This window comes from Gobius niger, assembly GCF_951799975.1.
Source record: "Gobius niger genome assembly, chromosome: 19".
NCBI lineage: Eukaryota > Metazoa > Chordata > Actinopteri > Gobiiformes > Gobiidae > Gobius > Gobius niger.
Window position 1 is genome coordinate 9,661,593 of NC_136870.1, and position 27,259 is coordinate 9,688,851.

Consider the following 27,259-nt stretch of genomic DNA (forward strand, 5'->3'; position numbering starts at 1 on the left):
AATATGCAACACAACATCGCCACAAAATCGTGGTAATTTGGGAATCATTACCACACCAATCTTGCTGGTGTGTCAGACCTGGGTATGTCTGGCTGTCGGCGGACTCTCCTTACCCCGAACACTCTCCTGCCCGGAGGTCAGGGGGTCAACAGATGACTCCTCTATCAAATGTCCACTTTAAACTAAGTGTTATCAGTCTTAAGCAGTTGTTTTACCAGATCAATGCCTTACTGCAGCTTATATTACACAACAGCCTCCTCCTCCTTACATATTTGAGATTTATGTATATTTTCACAACGATTCAAACCCCAGAGCCAATAACGTTTGCGATCATAGATTATTGCCCGACACAGAGGTTTCCCCACTCCCCAATAATGACCAATTTAGTTCTATCATTCACAGCAAATGAGTCCATTACATGAAGTCGGTTATATATTAATCAAGGCGGCCAGTCGCTCTGAGAATAACCCCATGAACTTCAGGGTCAAATGAGTCCGGGCGACCTTTGCCGGAGGAGGCCACTGTGAACTTTGAACCCTGGGGTGAGTGCTGGTTCTGACCTCCAGAGCCGGCGAGAGAGACGGGGAGAAGTGGGGATCATCGCAGCCCCAGACAGACTGCACTGAGAAGGCGTGTTGTGTCATAACAACACAAGTTTTTACACATTTGTGCATATTTTCACAATGTTTGCGAAGTTTTTCTTTAAGTTGTCGATCAACGCTGCAAACCTTTCATCCCAACAATGTGTGTGTTGTGTCCAGTTTAGTAGTCGAGTATCCAAATACTTCCACATTCTTCTTTTGTGTGACTGGGTGGACATCTTTTGAAATAGAAATGCAATAATTTGCCTTGTAGTGAGATTCAAAAGTGTCACACTGCTGTCTGGATAACCCGTGTATTCTGAAACAGCTGTGGCAATCTCAATTTAATTGAGTCAAAATCAGGGCTTGCACAGTGTGGCTCATTGTGCAACATTTCACTCAATAAATAGAATAAAATACACACATTTGTTTTATTGCAGAATTTTTTATTGTTGAAATATACCAAAAAAATGTTCACCTCTTCGGTTACGTTTATTGGTTTATTTCTTGGCAGGGACAGTACATGCTAATGAACAGGCCACACTGGATTGTAGCCATGGCTAATTTCCATCTGTCATCCCCATGTGCACTCTCAAACACACTCTCATTCATCCTGGCCTATTGTACATGTTTTTAGTGGTAGGGGAAACCTACACAGACACAGGGAGAACATGCGAACTCCACACAGAAAGGCCTGTCCCCAGTGGAAATCGAACCCGGACGTTCTTGCTGTGAAGCATGAGCGCTAACCACTGTGCTACGTCTCCATGGAGATGTTGACTAAAGGCATCCAAATATGACATTCAAAAAGGTTTATTCCCCATACAAATTTGGTCTTTGATTAATCATTGCACACACAAAAAAGCATTTTCTGTGTCTAGCGGGTCACAAGGAGCATGCTTTGTGTTGCTGGCAAAACCAAAAAGTTATGCAGTGTACCTTTAAAGTATTGCTGAATGGATGCTGATGGATAATGTGTCAAGCATTTGGCCCATCCTTCAGTTCTGCTGGGGCAACCTGTCAGGAGCAGTCTCCAGATCCTGAGAGTTTTGGTTTCTCTTTAAAATGTGTTCACCTGAAAATCCCCAAATGACCAGTTTTATAAATTGTGAAGAAAACCTGTTTTCCTTATCACTCTCACTTGGGCATATGCGATAGTACAGAAAGCTGCACATCGAATTTCAACAGAAATCTAAAGTGAATTATAAATCTACATTTCTGTGTTTTCTTGGAGCAAAGCTGTGAGGCCTACCCTCCTGTAGTCAGCCTCACACTTGACCTCAGAAGGAAGGGTCACCAGTCACTTTGATTTAGGTGTAAAGATCTCAAGGGGTGGCAGCGTCCATCCATCCTGATATATCCGGGTTTAGGCTAATCCCAGTGTCTTTGGGATTTACCCCTGGACACTCACACAGAGCCGTGACAGCACGATACTTATGTGGGAATACAGACCCGCGGCTGAACCGGCCTGTTTGCATATCAATGCTGTTTAGGCCTGAATGAGTCCAGTCAGCTGTTGAATGAACCAGGGGCTGCTATCTGAGGAGCGCTCCAGTGCAGAACCGAACATAAAGAGAGGTCCACAACGGAGGGGAAACTCGAGCCCATAGCGGGACGGTTCACCCCTACGCACCCCTCAACCGTGAATGCAGTAGTGAGACTCAAGGTATTCTATAACAAGATATAGTGGAAAACAACACCATCTTGTAATGGGCCGTTACATTAAGTAGGTAAAAGGCTGTCAGTGAAGGACTACATTTGGCATACTGTGTACATTTTTAGAATTTGTACTAAAATAGGTTTTACACACAGAAGCACTTGCCAATATATATAAATGTTTTATTGTGGTTTCAATAAAAACTGTGGTTTTATTGAAAGTTACAGAAAAAGACTATTGTCAATAATTCAGGCTGCTATTATTGTACAAATGGAAGAAAATTGTTTATTTTTTCTTTTTTTCTTAATAATCTATATTCTTGGTGTTTATTTACTGATTGATCAATTGAAGTATTATTTAATTTCCAAATTCAAACAGGTCATTTGCACCCTATCGTGTTCCAAAGATGTTTACTTTTCCAAGGCTGTGTCTACATGTCCACACTACAGTTCACTAATATTATTTGCCATTTTGTAGTGGTGTCTGAATGTCCAGAGAGGAAAAAGCAGTGCTCTCAAAATTCCCCGCAAAAAGGTCAATATAGACCACAATGCTTTGCAAGAGTCGGGGGACAACAACCAACAATGACAGGTCTTTGAACTAAACACAACGCAAATGAGTTTTAATTGCGTGTTGCATTATTCTTGATGAATCAACCTCTTATAGGGGGGATCATTGAGGTCTTCCCAGTGGGAGCCCATTCAAACGACTAAAAGCATAATTATAATAATTGATGAGCGTCAGGCTTGACCGGACTACCTACTGCAGGTTATATCATTTGAATTATTTTGTAATCAGGGCAAATTTGCCTGAGTGCCCAAAGATTTGGGTAGGTGTTCTTAAATATAACCCCTTAAATATAATCCTAACCTAATCTGACTAACATTTATTCATATATATTAAACTGTCACTTGAATATTTCTTTATAGCAGAAATCCATTATTACAGGCACATTATCAAAAAAAAGTTCCAAGATTGCTTTATTTGTCAAACCATTTGTGAATGATTTGAAGTTATATTTCTCTCACCCTTGATTGTTGAACGGGGGGATGGGGAGTGAGGGTTGGGAGCGCAGGGAAGGCAGGGTTCAAGTTCAGCTTCCTGATGGCCTGGTGTATGAAACTGTTGGACTGGAGCTGGCTTGGGATGCCACAGTCTCCTCCCTGAAGGCATTACTGTGTGAGACTGTGTGATAGGGTCCCTGGTGATCGTCCTGTTCTTGTTTGATTGCCTTTTTTTTTGCCTGTTTGCAACCCCGTTTTTGGAGAGCAGAGGGTTCAAGTGAATTTCACCATTGTGAGATCAATAAAGCCCGATCTGTTATCTTATTATTCGTGAACTCTCTTGTACTGTGGCGCTGTGAGAAGAAGGACGTGATATAGTAAGTATATAGTAAATGGGGGGTTAGGGTGGACATTCAGACACATACGTTTTGTAAATCCCTTAACTGTAATCTTTACATTTTTAAACACCAGCAGCAGCTGTTAAAAATGTAAAAATATATTGTTATCGTAAACACTCTCTGCCTGTTAGAGGAGAAACACCAAGGACAAAGTGCTTCCCGAACGTAGCGCCGTAAACATTACAACTGCAGCTAAATCTCCACGGTAACTGCCCCAACCTTGGGAAGATTAAAACCAGGCTCTACACATATCCCCCCGTGTATATTTGGACCATACTCTGAATACAGCATGACGGACGATACAGTACATCATACAAACGTGCAATCCAGCAAATTCTAACCGTATCGTGATTAGGTCAGTCTCAATGATCAGCATGTTGCCTTTTAGTCAACAGGTCTCCATCCAACCCTGCGGCGGAAACAGCACAAGTGTCTGCTCTGGAGTTTGGACTTTGAAGAAGACCAAGAGCATGGGGTATGTAGCGTGCTCTCTGACTGGCTTCAAAAAGGGAATTCCCAGCTCAGCTTGACATGCATTTATCTCCAAGCTCATTTAAAAGCCCAGAGCCTCCAGAATCCAGCCATTGAGCTTTATCTTTCATTTTCAGTATCGAAAAAACAAAATCTGATTGAACATTGAGAACGATCAATATGTGGGGGGGAAAGAAGGTGATTTACTCTTTTTTTTTGGCCTTAATATATCAAACGTTAAATAATATTTTACAAATGTACGATACCAGCGACCCGGGCCCGACCCCTGAGCTAAATCAAAGAGACAGCAGGACATGGAACACATAAGAGCATATCCCCACCACCTATAAACTACAGAGGCAGGTATTGATCCGGGCTGCTCCCTTCAGGCCTGGTCCGAGAGCTCCTGGATCCAATATTAATACACGGGAGCTGAGGGGGGGTTGTCGGGCCGCTGTGAGCGTGTCTATCTGCGGGCTGTACACGGCACTGTAAGGGGAGAGTCTATTAAGTCTATTAAGTGTTCAGCGGTGGTGCTGGTCAGCGGCTTCTGTGGTGTCCCGGCGCACAGGTCAGGGGGCAGGGGCCAGGTCAAAGTTTGCCATACTCAAAAGGTCTCCAATCAGCTGGCAGAATTGATTGCTTACACATCAGAAGAGAACGGCATGCTGCTGCGTTAACTTCAGCGTCAGCCGTGCATGTTGTGGAGAGGAGACCTATGACCTGGAAAAAGTGGTCATATCTTGCCACAAGCTGAATTGAAGGCAGGGATTTTCTTTTAACCTTCAATCATGTTGCTCTCTCGTCAAAAACACAGCCCTGGTGTACTATTTCACCTCATTCAAGTAATCCTGTTCACTTTAGTTGTTTTTTCTTCTGCTCCTGCTGAAGCACTCTAATCTGTACTGCCTGAGCCCATTCTCAGCAGTTCTGCGCCCAAAGTGTGTTCATTATGGCACCGTTGATTTGTGAGCATGCCGTTAACTCAAAGGGCTATATCTTGTGAACTATAGGGAGGTGAGATTTTCCAAGTGGCAGAGCTATGTGCCTTCGAGGAGGTGACTGCTCTGATGGGAGCACCACTGACAATCATTTCCTCGTTTACGTGTGTTCTTCCTTAAAGCAGTACTAAGTAACTCTTGCCCCTAAAGGCCATAAGCGCAACTGCAGGTGTCGTAGCAAGTTGCGATTTTTTTTTTACTTATTAATTGACTTGGAGAGTAAATACTACACTGACAGAAAAGGTGAAGGGAGAGAGGGATATTGTCAGAGCCGGTGCTGGCCCTTCTGAGGCCCTAAGCAATAATCCACAAGGGGGCCCTACAGTACAGCATGCCATGGTTATTCGACGAAGAGCAAACCCATTTACGGTCAAAAACGGTTCCACTGTGCAGTAGTTCAGGGCAGAAGTGGAACATAATGACCTCACTTCAGGCCCCATCCCTCTGTGTGAGAACCACTAACCATTAAGCCACTGTCAGACTGGGATTTAGGACGACTACAAGTTTATTTCCCAACTTTTTAAAATGGTAAATGGTCACATTCTCTCACCTCTGGTCCCTGACCCACAGTTTTGAAACTGCTGATTTAAAACTAACTGAAACCTGCACCTGGCGGTTATTTCTGTCTGACCACTGAGAATTAGCCCAATTCGTTATAGACTGTGCACATTCAGAGAACCAGAGTTACTGTAACTAACTGTGCATGAGAACCGCATTGATTAATCTGTGTAACATCACCATAGTTTGACTGAGATGCGGGGCCCTTGTGGCTGCGGGGGCCCTTGGCACCTTGCATAGTTTGCCTATAGGAAAAACCGGCTCTGGATATTGTACATCCAATTATTAAATGGAAATATTTTTTTTCACCCAAACTTGGCTGTAAATACTGCTTAAAGTGACGCTAGCCCGCAGTTAGCTTTGCCCGTTAGCATGTTAGCTTCTTCTTCGTGATTCTATTTGTGTGTATTGGTGGCTCCGGTCCAATGACAGTCAAGTTGCAAACATGGTTTTCTGGCCAGAGACACCAGGGGGAGATGAAAGACCCTCCAATCATCCCTTAAACACTTATATTACCCCCACAGGGACTACGGAGAGGATTTATTAAGGTAAACACGTTGCATAGTACTGCTTTAAGCATTACAGATTCCCACAGGTCAAACTAAAAACTTTATTAACCCATCATGAGCTAAACAATGTTCATGTCTCGAAAGAGAGAAAGAGCTACAGTCGGCACTCGCTTGGTTGTAGAGTCTGGTTGGAGGAAATCTTGTACATACACCACCCTTGGCCATGGGTGTTTCTCCACCCCAAGCACAGAACTTCCCACTGAAATACGCTAAGTCTGGAGTGGCAAGATATTAAAGTGCGCTCCTAAGATCAGGCCCAAAGCGTCATCATATCTTGTTATTCCCACTTCTTCCTGCAAAAGCATCATTTAAAATTTGAAAAACTATGCTGAGGTGCCCAAAAGAATTATTTAAGCGTCAATTATGCATGAAACATCCACATTACGACGTTTGAAGTCGTTATCCAACAACAATGCAATACCTATGTTAGCAATTATGATAGATTTGAGCTCTTTTACATGTCAAATCAGGGCGAGCATTCAGAGAACACAGACCTCCACTGGCCCTTCTTGCAAGGAATGTTAAACAAATGCTGCTATTGTTCCCGCTTGTTACTTTTGTTTTGCTTGTTAAACAAATGAATATCTCTATCCACTGATGAGTTATTGCTATATTTGTTTTCCTTTTCTTTTATTAATTTCATTCATGCATTACATGCTTTTAATCCATCTCAATGAACTGCACTTTTGCCCGCCAAAATAATGACTAATGAAATTATATTTAAATTGAGTCTCCCGCAGCTCCCCTTGAACAGACAATTATAGCTCCCCTGCATATAATCTAAAACATTTGTCTTTTCATACAAAATGGATGGTCGAGTGAAAATCTCATGCAGAGCTAGAATCAACACAAGACACGCATTTAACAATAACAATTCTTTTTTACTTAGAATCTCAAGAGTCATGTACAAAAATGTCTGAACAATAGCGTGTCTTTTCTTATAAATTAAACTTTTGGAAATATACAAATGCATTTACAGTCGGCTGTTGGCGGTAAGAAGGCAATGATCTGAAAGTGGTCTGAAAACACACGATTCTAACATTATAAAAACAGCAAATTACAGAACAATGTGAACCTGATGTCATACTTTTTTGCGCTGCGCCTCGTAGAAACAAAACCAAAATGAAAACCGGATTCTCCGACACAATCTACTGTGCATCAAAAAGGAAAAAAAAAACATTCTTTGCTTTTTGTAATGTGGTGCATATTGTTGCTGCCTTGGTGTACTTTTTATTTTAGCTTGAACTTTGGTATCCCTTGTTAAAGTGTTTCTTTGTATGACCTTTCACAGATTGTGTCCATTCATGAATGTTGTAAACAAACAGAAACCCCGGTTGGCAGACCATCAAGGGAGAAGTTCATGTTTTGAGTAGTAGTGCGTGGAAGAGGTTGGTATTTTTGACACAGAAAATGTTCACTGTTTGGATGCCTCGATTCGTAGCTTCCACACAAAACTACTTAAATCACAAAACTGCCCTGTGTTCTGAAAGGCTTTGGTACTCTTCCCACTTTTTGGTTTTCAAAGAACATCACAGTCAATTTCAGCCCCAGCCAAAGTCCTGACCCGTCATTTGGTAGAACTTGAGATTGAAGGGCCTGTAGAACTCCCTCAGTCGCAGCAGCACGTCCGTCGGGATCTGGGGGTGGGGCCTGCCCTTGGACTTCCCCAGGCACCGCGGCCGGCTGCTCCCCTCCGGCTTCTTCAGGCAGGGGAACCCTTTGGTCTGGTTGAAGTAGAAGTGCTTGTCCGTCACCACGCGCTTGAGTCCCAGAAAGTCCTGCACGCGCCCCATTTCCCCCGCCGGATCCGTCACCAGCCGCTCCCCGCTCACAAACAGGAACCTGGACATCGGAAAGTAGCGGAGCCAGTTCTCGAGGTGCTTGGCGTAGATCCCGATCCGCACCGCGCTCCACGACGTGTCGATGAGGCCCGTGGTGGAGTTGCGGAAGGCCAGGTTCTGGAAAGACGGCAGGCCCGGGGATTTGGTGAGGGTCTGGGTGTAGTCGGACACGGCGCGCGTCACAGGGTCCCGGACCACCACGATGAGCTTGGTGCTGCGGTCCATGGAGAAGACGCGACGGGGGGCTTCTTTGGTGATGAAGTAGCTGGGCGTCTTCTCCATGGTGATCTGGCCCTCCAGCGTCCGAGGCATCAGGCTTCTGAAGGAGACAGGGAAAGGAATTGGTCAAATAAATCAGATTCAGATCATATTCACTCATCTTACTTCATTAAATAGATGATGCTGTGAATGTGACAATACTTCATACCCAAAACTCTCTTGATTTCTTATAATTTGATACCAATCCTTTTAACGGCTCCTCTCTGCCTGGAGCGCTTTGTTTTAGCTTTGTAATTAGCGGACTAGATCTGTGATTACCGAGAGATAAACAAGACGTTGGCTGCTGGCAATGATTGGGCGACTGCAGAGAGTCTCACAGCAGCTACTGTCGGAAAACCACACTTCTATATTAACCTCAGAGAAGTCATTTCCTCTCATCCACTACCTCCACCGAAAACGCTCATAAAGGAACGAGCTCTTCCTCCCCTCTTCTCTGCACAATGCCCAAAAGAGTCCCACCGGACCCAAACCTCAGCCACATTACTGTCATACCTCCGTGCTAGAGCTAATGCGGGCTTGGAAAAGTTACTGTCGCCACATGCATTTTTGGTCAACGTTTTTGTTTTCCGTTTTGAGTTGTCAAAAGCAATCTCAGTGCAGTAATGTCAAACCACATTTATATTTTTTGGGTGGATATTGTTTCTTGAATGCGCAAAAACTAAAAATGTGTTTGTTTGCAAAACAAAAAAGAAGGGCTTATTAAATCTCAATTTCAGTTTGATCGTTATCCACATTTACAATTCTGCATATTGATTTATAGTGCGTATGACAGACGTAACAAAAATTTCACCGAAAACGTTTATGCAAAGCAAAGATGTGCCTGGTTTTCTCAAGTTTGACAGTTTTATGAAATTCTCCCATGCAAAAAAAGCGACTTCTCCCACACAAAAATACATGAAAGCCTGTCACATGCACTTAGCAGATCCTAAAAATATAATCGATAATTCATATCAGAATATTTGGTTTCCCAAGTCTTAATACAAATGCCAAAGCAGCAGGAGTACGAGGCCTGTGTTGCTCACAATCCCACTTGTTGCCTTTGGCCATCTGTGTGTTATTACCATCAGTAATTTCTCTACACTTTAAGGACTAGGCTGCTGTCTTCCGCCCGATCTTTACCCCTACTTAGATGACTCAGACGCAGCATAGACATAGTACCTCCTGAAAAAGTTCAACACACTCTGATCAAAGCGTGGGGTTTTGAACGGGGAGTTCTTGTGCGCTGCCAAAAGCGGATTGTATATGAAATGTGGTAAAACGAGTAGGAAAGGGAAACCAATTTGTCTTGTGCCGATTATTCATATCAAATGCTCCCGTAACGTAACCAAAAAAAAGGAAAAAAGAGAGAAAGAAACAGACTCTAGATTAAAATAAGAGGCTGATTTTTGCTGAAAGTATTGAGGAAGGTTATAAGGACATAGTTGAATCTTCGTGGTTGGTCCCTAAGTGCAGGGCTTGCAGAGTTGGGAGCTTTGTGTGGAGCCGACTACATCTCCCTGTGTGATCCAACATACACAGTCCTCTCATAGTCCGTCCCGTCCCCTGGCACCGAGCTGCGAGGCTAACATAACTCCTGGTATTCATAAGAAACCTCTCAGTCATATTACAGGGTAGGGACAAAACAAAATTGAAAGAATTACAGCTTAAACCCTCCGGGAGAGAGAAAGTTCGGAAAAACAATACCGCCTCTATGGCTAGTATTAGCTTTGGGATACGTTACAATGAGCAGTTGAGGTCAGTGAATGAGTTACGAGCGATTGCTCCGAAGCCAAGAGTCAGAAATGTGTGGCCGCAAACATGACGTGAGTGGCAATAAAGTTTCATGTCCCAAAAAAAAAAGTCTATTTGAAGTTTGCGTTTTGACCCAAGAAAGAAACTACAATGGTTCTTGAAGACGGATCGTTTAATGCCTAATTGGTTGTTTTTTTTTCGTACCTGGATTTTTCCTACATTTGACTCTTGAACAACCCACGCAGCTCAGATTTTGGCAATTGAGTATTTCCAAGGGAGAAAGAATCAAAAGTTACATCCTTTAATCTGCATATTTTTGGCGGCAGTACATTATGGCCCATTAATATTGCTGTTGGTGAAGCCTGCTCCATTTGCAATGACGTTTCCCTGGATGACTCCAGAGCCCTGAGGCAAAACAGCGGCTAAGAAGACCATCTAAAATGGCGACTGCACGCTATATTCTCTAAAGCAACGGTGATGTCTAACTTTAGCCCGCATCAACAATATTTAAATGTTGCAAATGTTTTTCATTGACTCAAGAAAACAAAGTAAAAATAGAAAGAATATAGAGTTTGGGGTCAAATGTTATAGGCCTGCTAGAAAACTCTGCTCAGAGTCAGCAGGGCCTTTTCCACAGTAGAACAGATTTTCAAATATAGTTGATTGAGATGACGACGTTTCACCACCTTGCTTGTCCTGTCAGGAGGAACCAAAGTTTAAATAGGCCTTTAGATTGAGTTTATGTTTACCCAGTTTGACTTGAGAACGAGAAAAAGACTGTGAAGAAAGAGATGATACGTCTTCAACTCAGTCAGCCCTGTCCTGTTGCCATCTCTGTCATTGTCCATAGACTAACAAAAGGTCAATATTTAAAAAAAATATAAAGAGAACAATCTGGGAAAAACTCAGTTCACTACTATCAAACCAAATGCTATTATTATTTTATATTGAAAAACAGATATATTATTCATGGACTGCGAAAATGTTGAACAAAAGATAAAGAAAAATGGTCAACAACCATAAAGAACGTTTGCTTTTTGCCTCAAAAGCAAGTAATATGTAGCAAAAAAAACTGAAAAATAAAGTCAATCTGTTTTATGATGAAGACAGCTTGTTCTGCTTCCAGAAGGAACAACCTAGCGACCTGGTGTTTGTTTTCATCACACCTTTACCGTTAGCATCTGGCGCAGGAATGCTAACAGATGTGCATTTATCTGCTCATAGTCTACATGTGTCGGGGCCATGAAAACTACACGCTAAGCGGCGCTCCGAGTGGGTGGCCGAGGGTTTATTAGGGTCTGGTAAAAAGGGGGCTAAGCGCTAATAGGCTACTGTTATGGCTCCAAGTGCTGGGACAGGCTACTAATCCTATGACGGACATTTGATTAGTTAGCTATGTGGAAAGCTAGACACAGCCAAAAACACGCGGTCACTTAAAAATGTCCAGAAGATCTGTTTTGTAAGGATTTCTTTTAATTTATTCAATTTTAGCAAAGTTTAAGTCCTGACAGCTTGATGAAAACAATCAAACTGCTTTAGCTTTTTTCTTGTAATTTCATTTAACGTAGCCTATTGTGTCGAAGTGGTAAAGTAGCCTAAGTAAAATTATGTTATAAGATATTATTTTTTTGCCTGTGAGCTTTAAATACTATAAATGGGCCTTACATGAGACTTTTCTTTTGTTTTTTTCCTGCTAGCTTTGCATTGATAATGCTAGCATAGCGGAACTTGCAGGATTCTCTGTTGCCTGTATAATGTGTTTTTCTGTGTAAATATTATCATTTGAACAAATTGTTTTTGCTAATGGTTGTAGAAGTAATGAGAGTATTCCTCATCAAACACTTCCTGCAATTACAAGCCGAAAATATGGCCGTGCACTAAACTGTAACACACTGGGCAATATCAGTTTTCTCCGATTACACGCTCTCTGTTCTCTTCTCAGCTTTCCACTTTAAGGACAACTATCGGAACATGCCTTTTGCGCAGGATGGCCTCACATCTGGGAGCAATGATCCCTCCGAGTGCCAGCGCCTGTGTGTGTGCGAGCCATGCGGGCCGAGACGAGGGAAGCGCTGTGGAGTTCGGGCGCTTCCTTCTGCTTCTGAGCATAGAGTACGTTCACGCTCTCTCTCTCTCTCTCCCAAATATGAGATCCTTTACAGAGTCCCCTCTTTGGCTGTCGTCCAGACCCCAGACCGGCTTAATCCCGAGCACCCCAGAGCTCACGGAAATGGGACTTCTGCACCCTGAAGGTCAGAGGCAGATGGTAGTGATTGAGAGGCACGGGGACCATCAGAGATCCAGCATATCGTGTAATACAACTTGTCGTCTCCAGTGCGTTTCTCTTCTGTTTTCTTTCGGCCTTTTTATTCCTCATCTTACCTACTCTCCGTCCTTCCACTTTTCTGGCTCACTCCCCATCGCGCTCCCTCTCGACTTCAAAACCCGCGCTTGGCCTACTCAGCATCCTTCAAAAAGCACAATTGTTATGAGTACGCTGGACAAGTCCGCGCATTGACGTCCACGGCCACAAAAGAAGCGAGGATGAAGACGTATATACAGCACTGTAGGTTTAAAGTGTTCAAAGGCTCTCGGTGCAAAGTGGAAGGAGAGGTTTGTCATTACTGTCTGCAAATACAGGGCCAGACGCTACAGAGGGATGATTAGAAGTCAGAGGCGACTCAAGAGTGGACCAGTGCCGGGTGAAATTTCAACACGATATTTGGTCTGTTGTCAACTGTTTCCTTTTTGGATAGTTCGTTATTATTCCAGTTATTCAAGGTTCCAGACGTACTGCCAAATTAAAATGTTAACCCTAATGATAAAAGATTGGAATCAAATTTGATCTATCACAGTGGACGTAATGTGTTTTTTTGCTGGGAGAATGATGAATGATGCATAACCTGTGAGCGTGGCCTTCTTAAATTTGATATTTCTGCAGCATTTCTTGTAAAGATCAATTGCAATTTTCTCCCTTTGCTTGATGTGTGCTGTATAAAGCTCTCTCTGAAGGGTGCTTTCTGGCTGTGCTCCTCGGTGGTGAGGCTTTTTTTTGACGGAGGAGGCTTGCATCACTGGGGTAGGTCGGTAGGAAAGAGCAGAAGAATGTGTCTAGTGCAGGGAAAAAGCAGAGGCGTAACAGTTAATAAAGACATCGCGGAGGCTCAGAGCGAGTGAGTGAGAAGTGGTCAGTCAGAGTTTCCCCAGAGAAGCAGGTCTAATGACAGAGGACCATCCCTGTCTCACAGTGTTATTGAGTTAATGTGAGAGCCACACATGACGGAGCAGGCACTTCACACATTCCTGAACATGTGTTCAGCAACAAGAATTTATAAAAGACTAAATATATTAGTCTAATCAAGTCTCAGCAGTTACTCCTGTGCGAGTGAGATAAAGCTTTGTCAGTGCCGACAGAGGACGGAAGCCTTAATGAAGAGAGGAAGTCTGATAGCGCAGCCATCTGTAATGGCATAAATAAAGCCAGTAACAGTAGTCCACTCTGTATGAGCCATATGTGGAGAGGAGAGCCTGCTGCCCTGCCCACTTATCAAATGGGAAAATCTGCACTTGTGTTCCTGCTGAGACCACAGTGGCCTACTTGTGTGGCTTTATCTGTGGCTGTTAGGGGCCTCAGGGGCCCCGCCCTGCCTCACTCGATCTCCTGCACACGGGACAGACAGACAGAGGGTGGAGGTGCAGACAGATCTCAGACGGACACTTCCTGTGTCCTCAGATTGTGATGTCATCAAGAACTTACCAAGTAATGGGTGTTTGGGTGGGAATGTCCTGGGATTATGTTTTACTACGTTCAAAGTGTTTATTTAAAACACAAAATAGATCTTTTATGATATAACTAAACTACATGTTTAGTGTTGAGTATGATTTAATGAGCAAAATGGAAACAGGTCAACCATAAAATTGGGCTGACTTGTATTTTCCAAAAGCTTTACCACAGTTTGTGGCCTTCATCAGCAGATGGGCTTAGTCTTTTGTTGTTTATTTCATCCTGCCACACTCAGACCAAAATTACATATTTAGATCATGTTAAAACATGAACCATCTACATGACAACACTTCATCTACGGCTAACCCCAGAGAAATGTGCTCAGCATATGGCAAGGCTCTTAGTGTTAAAGGCTTTTTGTATAATTATAACTTTATTATCTCAAATTATTGTTTGTACCACAAGCCCCACTTTGTATGAAAGATAGGCTCCTTTACTGATGCCAGAGGCGAAACCCATGGTAAATTGCCAATAGTCTGGTAAACACCAAGTAACATCAAAGAAAGTTTAACCATATTAACTAGCATTAGATTAGATCGCTTGTAACATCCTGTAGTAGCCAACAGCACCTCTGAGCACATGCAGCATGTGCGTTTGTGTGGCCCACTCGAGTAACCTGTTAAACATTAAATCTGTCATTTCCCCACTCGTCCATACTGTACCGATTAGCTCGGCTTTTCTTATGATTTCAAACAGGTGACAGCCACTAATTAAACAGGGGCTTTTCTGAGTGAATGCACTTGAACACACCGCAGACGATTCATCCGTCTCACTTTGGACTTGGGCTTCGGCTGCCAACTCCCCAAGTCTCAGCCAATGAGAACGCTCCATACAGTATGGACAACCAGCCACTTCCGAGCATTTTGAGCCTCGCCACTCCTTGCGGTTTCTCAGCTCATTGTTGCACTGTTTTAATCTGGAAAAGGAAGTTCAGCACTGGCACAGGCAAGACGTTGAAGCAGTGCCGCATTGTGTTCGCTATCAGACGACTCAAAGCTGACTCACTGGTTGGACAATTTTCCTGTCACTCTCACAATGTTTAATGTTTTGCTTGTCCCCTCAGGGTCGCGCGTCTGATTTATCTACTTTCCTATCAAAATAAGTCCAGACACCGCTGACAATTAGGCAATCCGTGGACGTCAAAACACCAGAATTTGATCGTTTTTAAACAAGCAAAGACACAGGTTTCTCAGGGTGAGGAGAGGTTCACTCACCCCCCTACCCCCACCACCGCCCTCTGCTTGGACAGACATTACCCAGAGATGGACACCGGGGTCAATAATTGTCTTTCTAAACAGACGGCCGCTCGAGTGCACTGGGTGTGGCCTGGACAAGACCCTTTGTCAAAACCAAACACCCGAGGAAGGTTATCAGTCTGGACTGAAGATATGGAGACGACGCGCTCATCAATTATGTTTTGTAAATGTAAAGAAATGTCTAAGACTTGAGACTACTTGAAAGGCCTTTATAACTGTTTTGTTTAAAAAGTTTCAGATAAATTGTATGTGTGTGTTTTTTTTTCTTTTGTTTCTTTTGTTTTTCAGTCTATGTATGGGAAATGTATGTAAATTTACTTTGGGAATCATTAGTATGTAGTGAAATTGATTTGGTCTTTCTTATTATTTTATTTTGTTAAAATAAAATATAAAATAAAAAACGCGGTGATTCTTTGCGGAGTTCAGTTTATTTAACCTCTGATCATGAATAATCCTCACTAAAATGATCAAAACATATCGATAATAGAGTTCGGCGAAGGCCCTGCGACCCGTCTAACATGGTCCCCCCTCCCACCAGTTGAGAACCCGTGTGGTCTTGTACACGGATCACTGTTCCCAGTGTCGTGGGTTCGAATCCTTTAGCCGGATATTACTCTTTCCCCTCCTTTACTGTGTGCCATGTGATAAAAGAGCATCTCACACCGTCTGTGCAAACTCAACAATAGGTTTGCTCGGTGCATGCAAATACAAGAACTATGTATTTGCACAAACCAGAATGCAAACTGTGGCCTTTGCATAATCAAAAACGGAAAAGCACAATGTGGCAGATGAAACAACTTGTGCTGAGACAAGAACCATTAAAGATAAACAGTGGCTTTGTTATCTTCGCCCGCCTTTCTTTCACCCTGTCAACCATTCATCAGACTTTCTATTAAAATATGTAAGGAATATATATATGAATGTGTTCAGTATTCCTGTACATCAAGCCATAAAGTACGCCACACATAGAGGAGGTTTAATATGATTCCTTTTCACCACAGTTTTATAACATTTTCCCCCATTTCCTCCCTTTGCTATCTTTCACAGATGCCGTTAAAGCTGACCAGGACTTCCAGGAGAACAAAGGCTGATCATGAACTGCGTGGAGAAGGAAATTGAAAGCGGATTAGTTTTTGCTCCATTAGAGTTGGCGGCCCATCACTCAGGCTGATCCCTCTGAAAGCTCCCTCTCGCACCCTGCGCCTCCCTGCCTCCCTCAAAAATGAAACGTGTCATGTTCGGGATGATGCTGATGAGTTCGCGGCGGCCATTTCTGCCTCTCGCCCCTTTTTGTTTTTTTGGATCTGCATCGCCGACAGTCGAGGCGGAATTCAAACCCGGGCGGACTTTTGTTTTGACATCAACTCTCGCTGCCGTGTAATTGAAAGCAACGTCTGGTGCCCTCCACTATTTTCTCCCTAATGTTCATTTTGAAAGCAAACGGTAATTTAGTTTAAGCGCAGTCTTTGGATGAGTGTAATTTTGAGTCCACCAAAAAGTGTTGCAAGACAGTGTTGCTAAAATTGCCTGTCTTTTTTTAGATGTTGCAGGAATATTGAATTATATTAGTCCAGTGCTCAGGTCTCTGTGTTACATTGTTGCTTTTTTTTGCCGCATTTCCATCACTTTTTTTTGCCTCATTTTGTCACTCGCTCTTTAGTGGCTTTTTGTGCCGTTTTTTTCTGCCTACTAGTATTTTTTTTTTTTCCTTCTGCTATCCTGAATCCATTATTTGAGACTGAATGCCAAACTCTGCACATGGCGTTGGGGGGGTAGGGGGGGGAGAAAGGTCGGAGCTGTCAAAACGTCGATGACCAACCTGGAACACGGTGCCCCCCCACTACCCCCACCCCCCCAGAGTTACAATCCATAGCTATTACGCGTCAATTCGTCAAGTCATGTTTGATTATAGCCCTGTGGCGATGCAGATTCATTTACATAGGTAACGGATCGTGACAAACACCTTTTCTTTTCATGTTTAATGGGACTGTGCCGAGCGAGTGATTTGTAGCATTCCGTGAGTGACTGGTTTTAGTTTCTTCCACCACGGTTTTACACATCCACACCATTCTTTTTGCTTCATTATGGTTATATGTGAATCTTTAAAGGGGGGGTGTTATGCAAAATCGACTTTTTCAAGCTTTACATCATGTTATTATGTCATTCCCTCATTAAAAACATGCCTGAAGTGTTGCCTTGGCACGTTCACGTATTTTTGAGTAATCTGTAAAAACTCTGATGGCGGCCATTTTAGGGATAGGTTTGCCTGAGTCTTCCTAGGAACGCCCCCACCTCCTGGAGACGCCTCCGAGCTTTCGTCACCAGCCGAGTAACCAACCACTGCTCCTCAGCAGAACCCCCTCCCCACTGATGCCACAGACAGCGTGTGGAGGGGGCGTGTCGGAAAGGGTCAGAGGTTCTTAAAGAGACAGGGGCCTATTTCAAGACATTCACTACAGCCATTTTGAGAGCAATTTTATACAAGGCAGTTATTCTAATTTACTGCATTTACAGACCAACAGAAGGTTTGGTCATCATTGTAGTGTGATATAGACTGGTGCTATGTGATTGAAAAAAGCATAATACCCCCTCTTTAACTATTGAAATGGCGGTGGCTCAGTGGTTAAGCATACTGTCATGTGACCCGCTTTGCCACCATCATCGATGAGTGCAGCTGTGCAATCTCAACCTCTCAACCCCCGTCTCAACCGAGCACATTATCTCCAGTTCGACTTTACCCGAATCGAAAGGCTTCTTGGAATAAATAGTCAAAATACAGACAAAAACGTGACGTAAATGAGGATGAAAACGCAGGCAAAAAAAGCTAAATAAAGCGGGACAGGAAACAGGAAAAAGCAACAAAAAAGCGACAAACACGTTACAAAAATGCGGCTAAACAGGCGTCAAAAACGTGATGAAAAAGCTACAAATGAGGCATCACTCTGGCCTACTGCGCTCCAGTCGAGGAGCTTTTACATTTGGATAAAGCTGACCTGGAGAAAGCGTGCTCCGTTTAGGCGGGGGTTAACTATGCTACATACAGTATCAAGTTACATTTGCTTCACATTTTCCTATGTTTTTTATTTTATTTTATTTTTTCTGACTTGTACTTGTTTAATTAAAGGCACACTGTGGAACATTTCAGTTTGGATCACCGAACAGAGATGCCTGCAAAATAACAAACGTGCTCCTCGTGTCATACATAAAGAATTTCAAAGAGGACCTACTGTAAATAAGCCTTAAGTTTGGCTACAGTGTCAACTCAAAGCAGCAACATCCTGGAAATGTCCTGGAAAGACAAGCTTACAGCAAAGACGAACTTCTTCTTTTGTTTTTAGATCTTTCTCACTAAGAAAGGCACCTGTAATGAAATGAATACTTCTTCTTTTACTCTATCTATTGGGCGAAATGTTACTTAGTGCGGCTTTAAAGGCTGATTCAACATTATCCGTCACACACTTCACAAACACCAAAACTCCCCTGTGCCTTTTTGCAAGAATTCAGAACCAATCCGAACCCAGGAGTCTCCAGTAATTGCTTTGACGTCTTGCAGGAAGTCAAAGCTGCTCATAAACCAGTGAGCAGGTGAGGGACATTGAGAGAAATGCAAGTCGATACAAAAATCAGCAAAGAGGTGCCGCTGTAACGAGAGCGAGCCTTCCCCTTTACGCCGTTTGAGTGACCAGAACAAGCCAATAAATCCACACCAGCCGCCCCTCACAGCGCGGGGCATAAATGTCAGCGGCGGGAAGGAATAACAGCGCCTTGTCAACAAGATTGAATATTCACAAGTTAGTTAATTTCCACCGCAACAGCGTGATAAAACATAGGGGCCCCGCGATCAATGGAGAGAGCCTATTTTAAATGATCGATATTGTAAAATGACTTTTATTCGCGCAGGTAATTTATAGGTGTCACGAGCCGAGGCGGTGGGAACGCGGCCACGCCGGGGCTCACACGCACTGGCCACCTCGGCTGTCGAAAGCCTCGCTCCCCACCACCAAAACCGCACCAGGGCTTCCAGTGGGTGCCGGGGCCAAGACTTTTCCACATGTAAGCATTTCTCCTGCGACAATTTGCCAAATGCTTCCTTTAAGGATGTCCATGTGTTTAAGTCGGTTTCCAGCAGAAAGACAAGGGCCGGGTACTCGCTCCAAGGCAGTCAAAGACACAAGAGCTTTGGAATAAAGAGGTCTGTCAAAAAAAAAAAAAAAAAAAAAAAAAGGAATAAGCGAAAGTGATGCGTTTCAGATGCTGCTATTGGCCACACACATGGGACTGCTCTGGTTTGTGTTTAAAATTATACGTACCGCTGAACACTTAAGATGTAATTACACTAATAACGCTGGATATACGTGAGGAAACCAGAATCTGAACCTCATGAGAAGTGAGAGGTCAATACTGAACACATTATTCCACGTTATTAGTGCCCAGTGGAGTGGTGTGCGCTTTGTAATTACTAACGGCCAACTGTCAAAGTCTGGACTTTTAGTGTAATGCCACTAATGGACTCTAGGCACTGGATACAATACATGATGTGGAATAAAATGAACGTTTACTTATTATTAATCCTGGTATGTGGCATGTGCTTGTACTGGTTAAAGCAGTACTAAGTAACTCATGCTCCTGGCCAAGAGCCTAAGCGTCACTGCAAGTGTCGTAGCATGGTAAAGTTTTTTACTCATTAATCGTCCATGAGAGTAAATACTACGCTGACAGAAAAGACAAAGGGATAGAGGGATATTGTACATCCAATTACACAATGGAGATCATTTTTTTCACTCAAACTTGGCTGTAAGTACTGTTTAAGTGGTGCTAGCCCGCAGTTAGCCAGGGGGAGATGAAAAAAAAAAACCCAACAAGTTATTTAGTTCTTCTTTAAAGAAAAACTAAACTTCTATCAAAACACAAAGCACAGTGATCACGGGGATTGGATAACTTAAAGCTGGGGTACCTGACTTCTTGTTGTGGTAGAGTAAATGTATTTTTGCCACCTCAGAGAATGTTTTTACAACAAAAAAACAGATCTTGTATTGTCTCCCTACATTTTATTGAATGCAATGGAGAATCTAAATGAGTGCAATCTGCTTCACTTCGCCACCGCTCAGAGCTGCACACGGGCGTGAAACGTGCATATAATTCATTGATTTTGGGATTGGTAGAGCTAGAAACATGTTTGGTCCAAAACTAAAAAAAGTCACAGTTTGAAAAGAAAAAACAGGTATCCAAGAACCAAAGCACAACATGCAATCATATCAAAAACAGCCCTATGCCTGATTTCTAGTTTGTTTAGTCCTTCAGTATATTGTAAATGCAGATCATTTGTTGGGTGCAATACTAGATGTGTGCTGTGCATCTGTAAATCCTTTCGATCGATTGTGAATATCAGCTAGTTGTTGTGACAGTGTTGCTCCGTGAAAGCAGTGAAGCGTGTTCGTAAAACTAATCTCAGTGTAGAACATTAAAGTTATAAATGCGGTTGGAAAGTTAGAAATTAATTTAGCTTGGACTTCAACTCTCTCTTTCATTATGTGTAAACGACAATGTCAGGTATAGGGCCTTAAAGGAACAGGCCACCGTTTTTCCCATACTGAGATATGTTCTTACCTGAGCTTAGACGAGTTGATGCGTACCTGTCTGGTCTTTACGCAAAAAGGCCAAAGATGTTGTTAGCATTTAGCCTCTCTTTAGCTCTTCCACGTTTTCCATATTTAAATACGGTTACGTGAGTAGTTACACGATCCAAGTCTCATTACACAAAATTAAACATCCGCGCCGTAATATCTTCAGAATTCTTTAGGAGTGAAGATATCACTGCGCGGACGTCAAAGTGCTCCTAAGGTGTTATTACGCCTTACAATATAGTTCCCCTTTTTATCCACTTAGAAAATAGACATGTTTAATTTTGCGTGTTTATACTTGGATCATGTAACTACTCACGTGACCGTATTTAAATAGGGAAAATGTGGCAGAGCTTGGTGTCTTCCATAGAGAAGAGGAGGAGAGGCTAAATGCTAACAACATCTTTATTCTTTGTGTGTGACTGAGTGCACGCGTAAAGACCAGACAGGTACGCATCAACTCGTCTCAGGTAAGAACATATCTCAGTCTGGAAAAACGGTGGCCTGTTCTTTACCTTTCGAGCTGTTAAACTACACATTCTGACGTCAGTATTCGCCTCATAAGCTGATGCCCATGTAAACATGAAATGAAAGTCATAAACAGTCCCTTATGGTAGCGTTTCTTCCTCATATAAAACAAGTGTCCCTGTGAGTGTTGCTGCTTTTCCTTAGGTCGGTGAGGTACGCCGCCCCCCCCCCCGGGCCCAGTAAACTTCCCGCCCCGCTCCGGAGGCTGCCGTGGCATCATCGTGAAAACTGCTATGAGGCGATGGGGTGCGGACGCTATAATATGCTTCAGAAAGCCTTGTTTAACTGCAACCGGCGGAGGGCCTAATCCCTGGCAGGCCGTCCCGAGGTCCCTTAGCTGTCCCCGGCTAATGCCTGACCTGTCATTACACCGCTCCAATACAGAGTGTGTTGACATGACCTGTCGGCAGATTAGGGCCTAACCAAAACACACAGCTCATAATATGTTCAGCGGAGGAGAAATGCGAAGAATGGCCCCTGCGTGAGATGATAGAGAGAGTGGCAAAAGGAACGTTGTAATGCTCAAAGGGTTGTCGGCTCTTAGATCATGGAACACTTGAATGAATAATGTCCAGGGAATACAGAGATTATCCTGATAGACTTTTTTAAAAGGGAAAAATAAAATGACTGCACACTCAAAGCAATGAAAACTTTTTTCCAATCAAACTGTCTTTGCTTTAATTTGAACGGGAAAGTTCCACTGCGATTCAGTTTTGTTATGTTTTTTTTTTCTTTTACAGGGGAGTCCTGGATTGAGAGGCATTGTATGTTTTGGATGAAACTTTCACAGACACATAGAGAAACCTGGGACCCCTTTGTTGTCAGGTGGGTGCACTGACTGTCTTTTCGTTACTTATTTGTCGACTGTTCCATCTGTGCGACTTATTTCCGCAGAGCCTGTGTGGGTTGACTGGTGACCCAAATAAAGCTCCCCATGACCCAAAAAAAGCCCCTGCCCACAGGTTGCAAAACACTGATGTGAATAACAAACCTTCATCCTTAAAAAAGTTTACCAAACAACAGCAGCGCTATCACCTGTGCCAATCAGCTCGTTCAGAGACAAAGAAACGTTCTGCCCGGAAAGAGGAAAGTCCCAAAATGGTGTGACCCATATTTAGAAAACCACTAGTTGTCTCCAAAACAGACATAACATAGAACTTTGAACTTAATTCTCACCACCAAACCAATCAATACAAAAACAACTGATCTTTCTTTTCCAATACTTTATGACCTATCCCAACATTTTGACATAAACCAGCCCTTCACGAGAACAGACCAGATTAACTTTTATCTTGTTCCAAATGGTTTCACTCTCCACTGTGTTTGTAGGTGAAGACCCACGTTAACATCTCAGCTCTTTATTTCCATTTTCTACACATATAGGCTGCAACTATACTCTTTAATTCTGCGAGAAATACTAAGGGGACGGCGTGTAAAGTACCTCTTAACTCCCGCCTGAACCGAGATTTTTTTTCCATCATTTGTTTGTTAGGTATTAAACTCATTTTTGTAACTTTTTTGTCATTTTTTTAAATCACATTTTTATATATTTTTTGTCATTTTTTTTAATCACATTTTTATATTTTTTTGTCATTTTTTTGTCATTTTTATGGTCAAATTTTTGTCATTTTTTGTCAAATTTTTATCACATTTTTGTAAAAAAAAATGGTCACATTTTGTCACATTTGTCATTTTTTTGGTCATTTTTTGTCACATTTTTGTCACATTTTTTTGGTCATTTTTTTGTCACATTTTTGTCAAATTTGTGTCAAATTTGTGTCACATTTTTTCCATTTTTTTTGTCACATTTTTGTCACATTTTGTCACATTTGTCATTTTTTTGGTCATTTTTTGTCACATTTTTGTCACATTTTTGTCATTTTTTCGTCAATTTTTTGTCAATTTCTTGTGACATTTTTGTGACATTTTTGCCACTTTTTCATCAATTTTTCATCACTTTTTTGCCAATGTTTTCTCACTTTTTTGTCACATTTCCATCATTGTTTTCGTCTTAGTTTTGTTGCTATTTTCACAGCTTTTTTCCAGAAGCTTTTGGACTGGGGTAAAGCCAAACTGGAGACAATGTGCTCGGTTCAGGTGGGAGTTAAGGGGTTAAAAAGCCTAAATTAAGGACTGCATTGGATCTTCAGAATTGTTGCCATTATCTCGTCACGCAGGCCCCAGAGTGCAGTGATCCCCATGTAATAAGGCGCAGTCGTCTTGGACCCCACCCATCACGCCGACGTCCCCATCCTCCCGCTGTGATCAACCTGCCGGTGACTGGAGCACCCAAGGGACCTAACGCGGAGACACTTAGGGAGGCGGCGTGTCAGCTCAATAAACAGCGATTTATTGGCAGGGGACTGAATACACTGCCTCCCCTGGAAGCCATCAGCGCCCCGTCTTATTGGTCCGGAGGGATAATGAAGAGGGAGGCGCGGCAGGGCGAGGGATCACAGCCACTCTGCAACTGCGGGTTTGGGAACAATGTGCATTTTTACAGTTTTGACAAATGCTGTCTTTAGTGGCGACAGGTATTCTCCACCAGTGCTCATTTGTGCTACTGCCAACAACTGAGCTTTTTGTTATTCTTAAAAATACAGTTATTTCCATACTTGTGAGTGTTTTAGGCAGGAATTTGTGACAATGTTTGGTTAATATCTTGTCATTAGAGAGAGACCCCTGGTATAGAGCAGTGTTTCCTGACCAGGGGATCCCAGGGGGTGTTTGGCAGGGGGTCCTTGGAATTATTTCCGATCAAAAAGGTGAAACAAAATTGCATTTCAGTTTGATTTTAAAAGAAAAGTACATTTTTGTGGTAATTTCCTCTCAAAAGATTACATTTAAGTGTGTTTCAGCCATATTTTGAGCTCAACACACTACAAAATACTAATGAATCTAAATTTAGTTGGTCATTTTCTAAATAATTGGTGGCACCCCTCGAGATACTTTGAGTAGAAATGAAAGAGTCAAGGGCAGGGCGAAGAAGGTTGGGAACCTCTGGTAAAGAGTGATGTACTTGATCAATCAATCAGTTTGTGTGTAAATTCATATAAAATGTTAAAAAAAAATGTATAAAGTTCTATGTTAGTAAAAATGTAAATACCACTAACATTTGAATAAGACTTGGCAAAGCATCCAGTGAACATACAACAGTCCATGTTAATGTCAAGCCCACTGCCATAAGAGTAGTTTATGTTTCCACTGCCATTCTGAGAGTGTGGCCGATAAATAAAGGTTCCCCTTTTTACGAGTACTTGCATGCAGATGAAAAAAACATGCTTGAGATGACATGATGTTTTTGACTTTACAACAGGCAAGTATGCACAATGGTAATTCTGAGAATATACCGCACGTTCCGCTTTAATAATGTCAAAACAAGTGATGTATTTGAAGTTGTATTTTTTTTTTAGTATGTTTCAATCCCACAGTGACAGAATATACTGTATATATACTGTATGCTCAAGTGCCATACCAGGAGAATATCCGCTTTTGTCGTATTCTGAAACTAGATTCCTGCTTTTTATTTTCTCATATTTATCAAGTTCAGAGCCCCTGCAAGTTGTTGTTCCCTCCCATGGTAAAGCAGGATGTTTTTTTCCCCTTTCTCTTCCGACGAGATAAAGAAGTTTGCTACTGCAAGGTCAGGGTGCTCTGTCATGTTTTGCTAGTGACAGTTGTTATGACTGAGCTATTTGTCCACAAACCTCTCGGAAAGAGAAGCACATTCTTTATTAGAGTACATTCTATAAAAAAGTAATAATGCAGAAAATACAAAATGCCAACTAATTTCAGCATTATTGGGTATTCATTTGCTATTCTATTCAGAAAAAGCTTCAGGCGTCCACAGGTGCCGAGCTCCAAAACCATGTCATTTTGTAATCACTTCATAAGCTCAAAGGGCACCACAAAAGTGTACACAAAGCACAAACACCGTCGGCCCCCGCTGTGTCAATGCCCCGTGTGACCTATGATTGGTCAGCAAATGCATAATACAGTGACAGCAGCACATACGGGTGTATTCATAGAGTATAGGACGGAAGGAAATGCCTCCAGGGGGAAAAATGTGAGCGCAAATATGACACGGGGCATGCCTCGACTAATGTCTGTCTGAACTGTCACGATTTTGAAGTAAACATGCACTTTGTGAGCTATGGGTGACGTCTTTATTTTCTTTTAATCACTCCTGGGTGGGAAGCACAAGTAGTAGCCTATTACGTTTTGTACAAAGTATTTTTTTTTTTTTATTGGCAAAGGCTTTGTGTTTTATTTATTTTATCATGAGGAAAAAAATACTTCATTTCATGGTGCGCACAACATAACAACAATATTACTTTCTCTTTTGTTTTGTGCGTTGGATTGTGCCAGATAAAACATAAACCAGACTTTTACGCGCAAAGAATAGCCTTTTTATTTGGCTCACAACTTTTTACTAAAATCATTTTCAGCCGGGTCAGTGCTCTAACCCCCCCTCTACTAAACAATTAGACCCTTTTCTTGTATTTACACGATGTATTTACAAGATTCGTTCATGAGAAGAACAGGGAAGAATGAAAAAGCGCCTGTCAATATCGTGCGTAAAAGTGCCGTTACAGCCCCAAGCAGACACCAAAAACCACCAAACATAAACAGGCCAAATAAAAGGACAAACAGGTCAGTAGTTAAACATAGAACAGCCGCGAGAATCCTGCAACTGTCACGCCAGAGTCCCAACTTCTACTTTTGGAGTCGTGACCTGTGACATGAACTTGCCACCTTCGCCGCCCCGGTCTATTCTTACAGCTTTTAAACCAGGAAGCGTCTCCGGTTTATTTCACTTTTCCATCACCAAAAAAAACAACCAAAAAAACAATATCAATTGGTGTCTCTGCTTCTCTCTTACCTGTACCACTCGAGCCCCCTGTCGTAGAAACGATCGAAGAAGTGCGGCTCCGCTCCCACCGCTCTCACGTCGGGATGGATGCGCAAGAACTCCAGCAACGCCCGCGTGCCTCCTTTCTTCACCCCGATGATGATCGCTTGGGGGAACTTTTTAGTCCCGAAACTATTAGCTATAGATATGTTATTCGCTTGAGTGCCAGTGTCCGGTGCTCTCCCTCTGAGGAGCGAGGACGCGTTGTGGGCACCGCCGTGTCCATCCTGCAGCTTGTTCTGGAGATGATTTCCCTGGCGGTGGTCGTACACAGGTCTGGGCAGGGAGTCGCAGAATCCGTTGAGGCAGTAGAAGAGGTACGTGAAGACGAGGATCATGGTAAAGAAGACGGACAGCTTGGACTGCGCCTTCAGGTGTCCCAAGTTGAGCGCACATGCCCGCGCGCTACATCCCATGAGCGGCGATCCTCGGCGTAAAGACACCGCGCAGGAAACGTGCCATAACCACACACACAAAAAAACCCGAACTCCCGCGAAAGTTCACAGTTTATCCAGTCCTTAATAAGACAGGTGGCGAGCAAGCGCGCGTCTCGAGCCTCCCCATCTCCCCCTCAGTCGAGCGCGAGGGTTGCCGTTTAAAAAATGAGAAAGGATGGATCTGGGATGTCAGTGCGCGCTCCTCTCCAGTCTGCGCGCTCCATAGAAGAGGCTATACGGCCCGTCTACTCTGCTGCCCCCGCCGCTCTACTCCCAGACAAATACACGCCCCGTGTGCCAAGCGCACGACACGCCCCCTCCATCCTATAACCCCGCGTGACACTGAAAACACCGGCCGAAAATAATTAACAGGCGCATCCAAAGTCCAGATTGGCAATGAACAAGCTCTTTCCTCTGGGCATTTTTTAACCTACCAATTTATCTCATTGTAAAAGATTTAAATGCTCAAATTGCGACACAAGATGTTTATACTTTCATGGGTAATGTGTTTTAAAATCTTGTCTGTTTTATGAGGCCATTAAAGCCTACTTTATTTTAACTGCAATTAATGCTAATGGCAACAAACATTAAACCTATGGGGCAGAAAAAGCTTTCTCTTTAGGGTTTATTT

The 27,259-nt window shown here is 42.8% G+C and overlaps 1 protein-coding gene across 1 annotated transcript; it reads right to left on the reverse strand.

The window, feature by feature from the left end:
* Positions 1 to 7,483: 7,483 nt before the first annotated feature.
* On the reverse strand, positions 7,484 to 26,968 carry LOC306978908 (heparan sulfate glucosamine 3-O-sulfotransferase 6). Its single transcript, XM_079577623.1, has 2 exons — positions 26,162 to 26,968; positions 7,484 to 8,399 (listed from the first exon to the last, which is right to left on the reverse strand). Exons 1-2 carry the CDS (start codon positions 26,605 to 26,607, stop codon positions 7,781 to 7,783), a joined length of 1,065 nt encoding a protein of 354 aa, XP_079433749.1. The 5' UTR covers positions 26,608 to 26,968; the 3' UTR covers positions 7,484 to 7,780.
* Between the last annotated feature and the right edge of the window lie 291 nt (positions 26,969 to 27,259).

Coding starts and splice junctions, on each gene's coding strand:
- LOC306978908 (XM_079577623.1), bottom strand. CDS start 26,607: ATGGGATGTAGCGCGCGGGCATGTGCGCTCAACTTGGGACACCTGAAG. Junction 8,400..26,161: donor AGGGGGCTCGAGTGGTACAG/GTAAGAGAGAAG, acceptor TGTCTCCTTCAG/AAGCCTGATGCCTCGGACGC.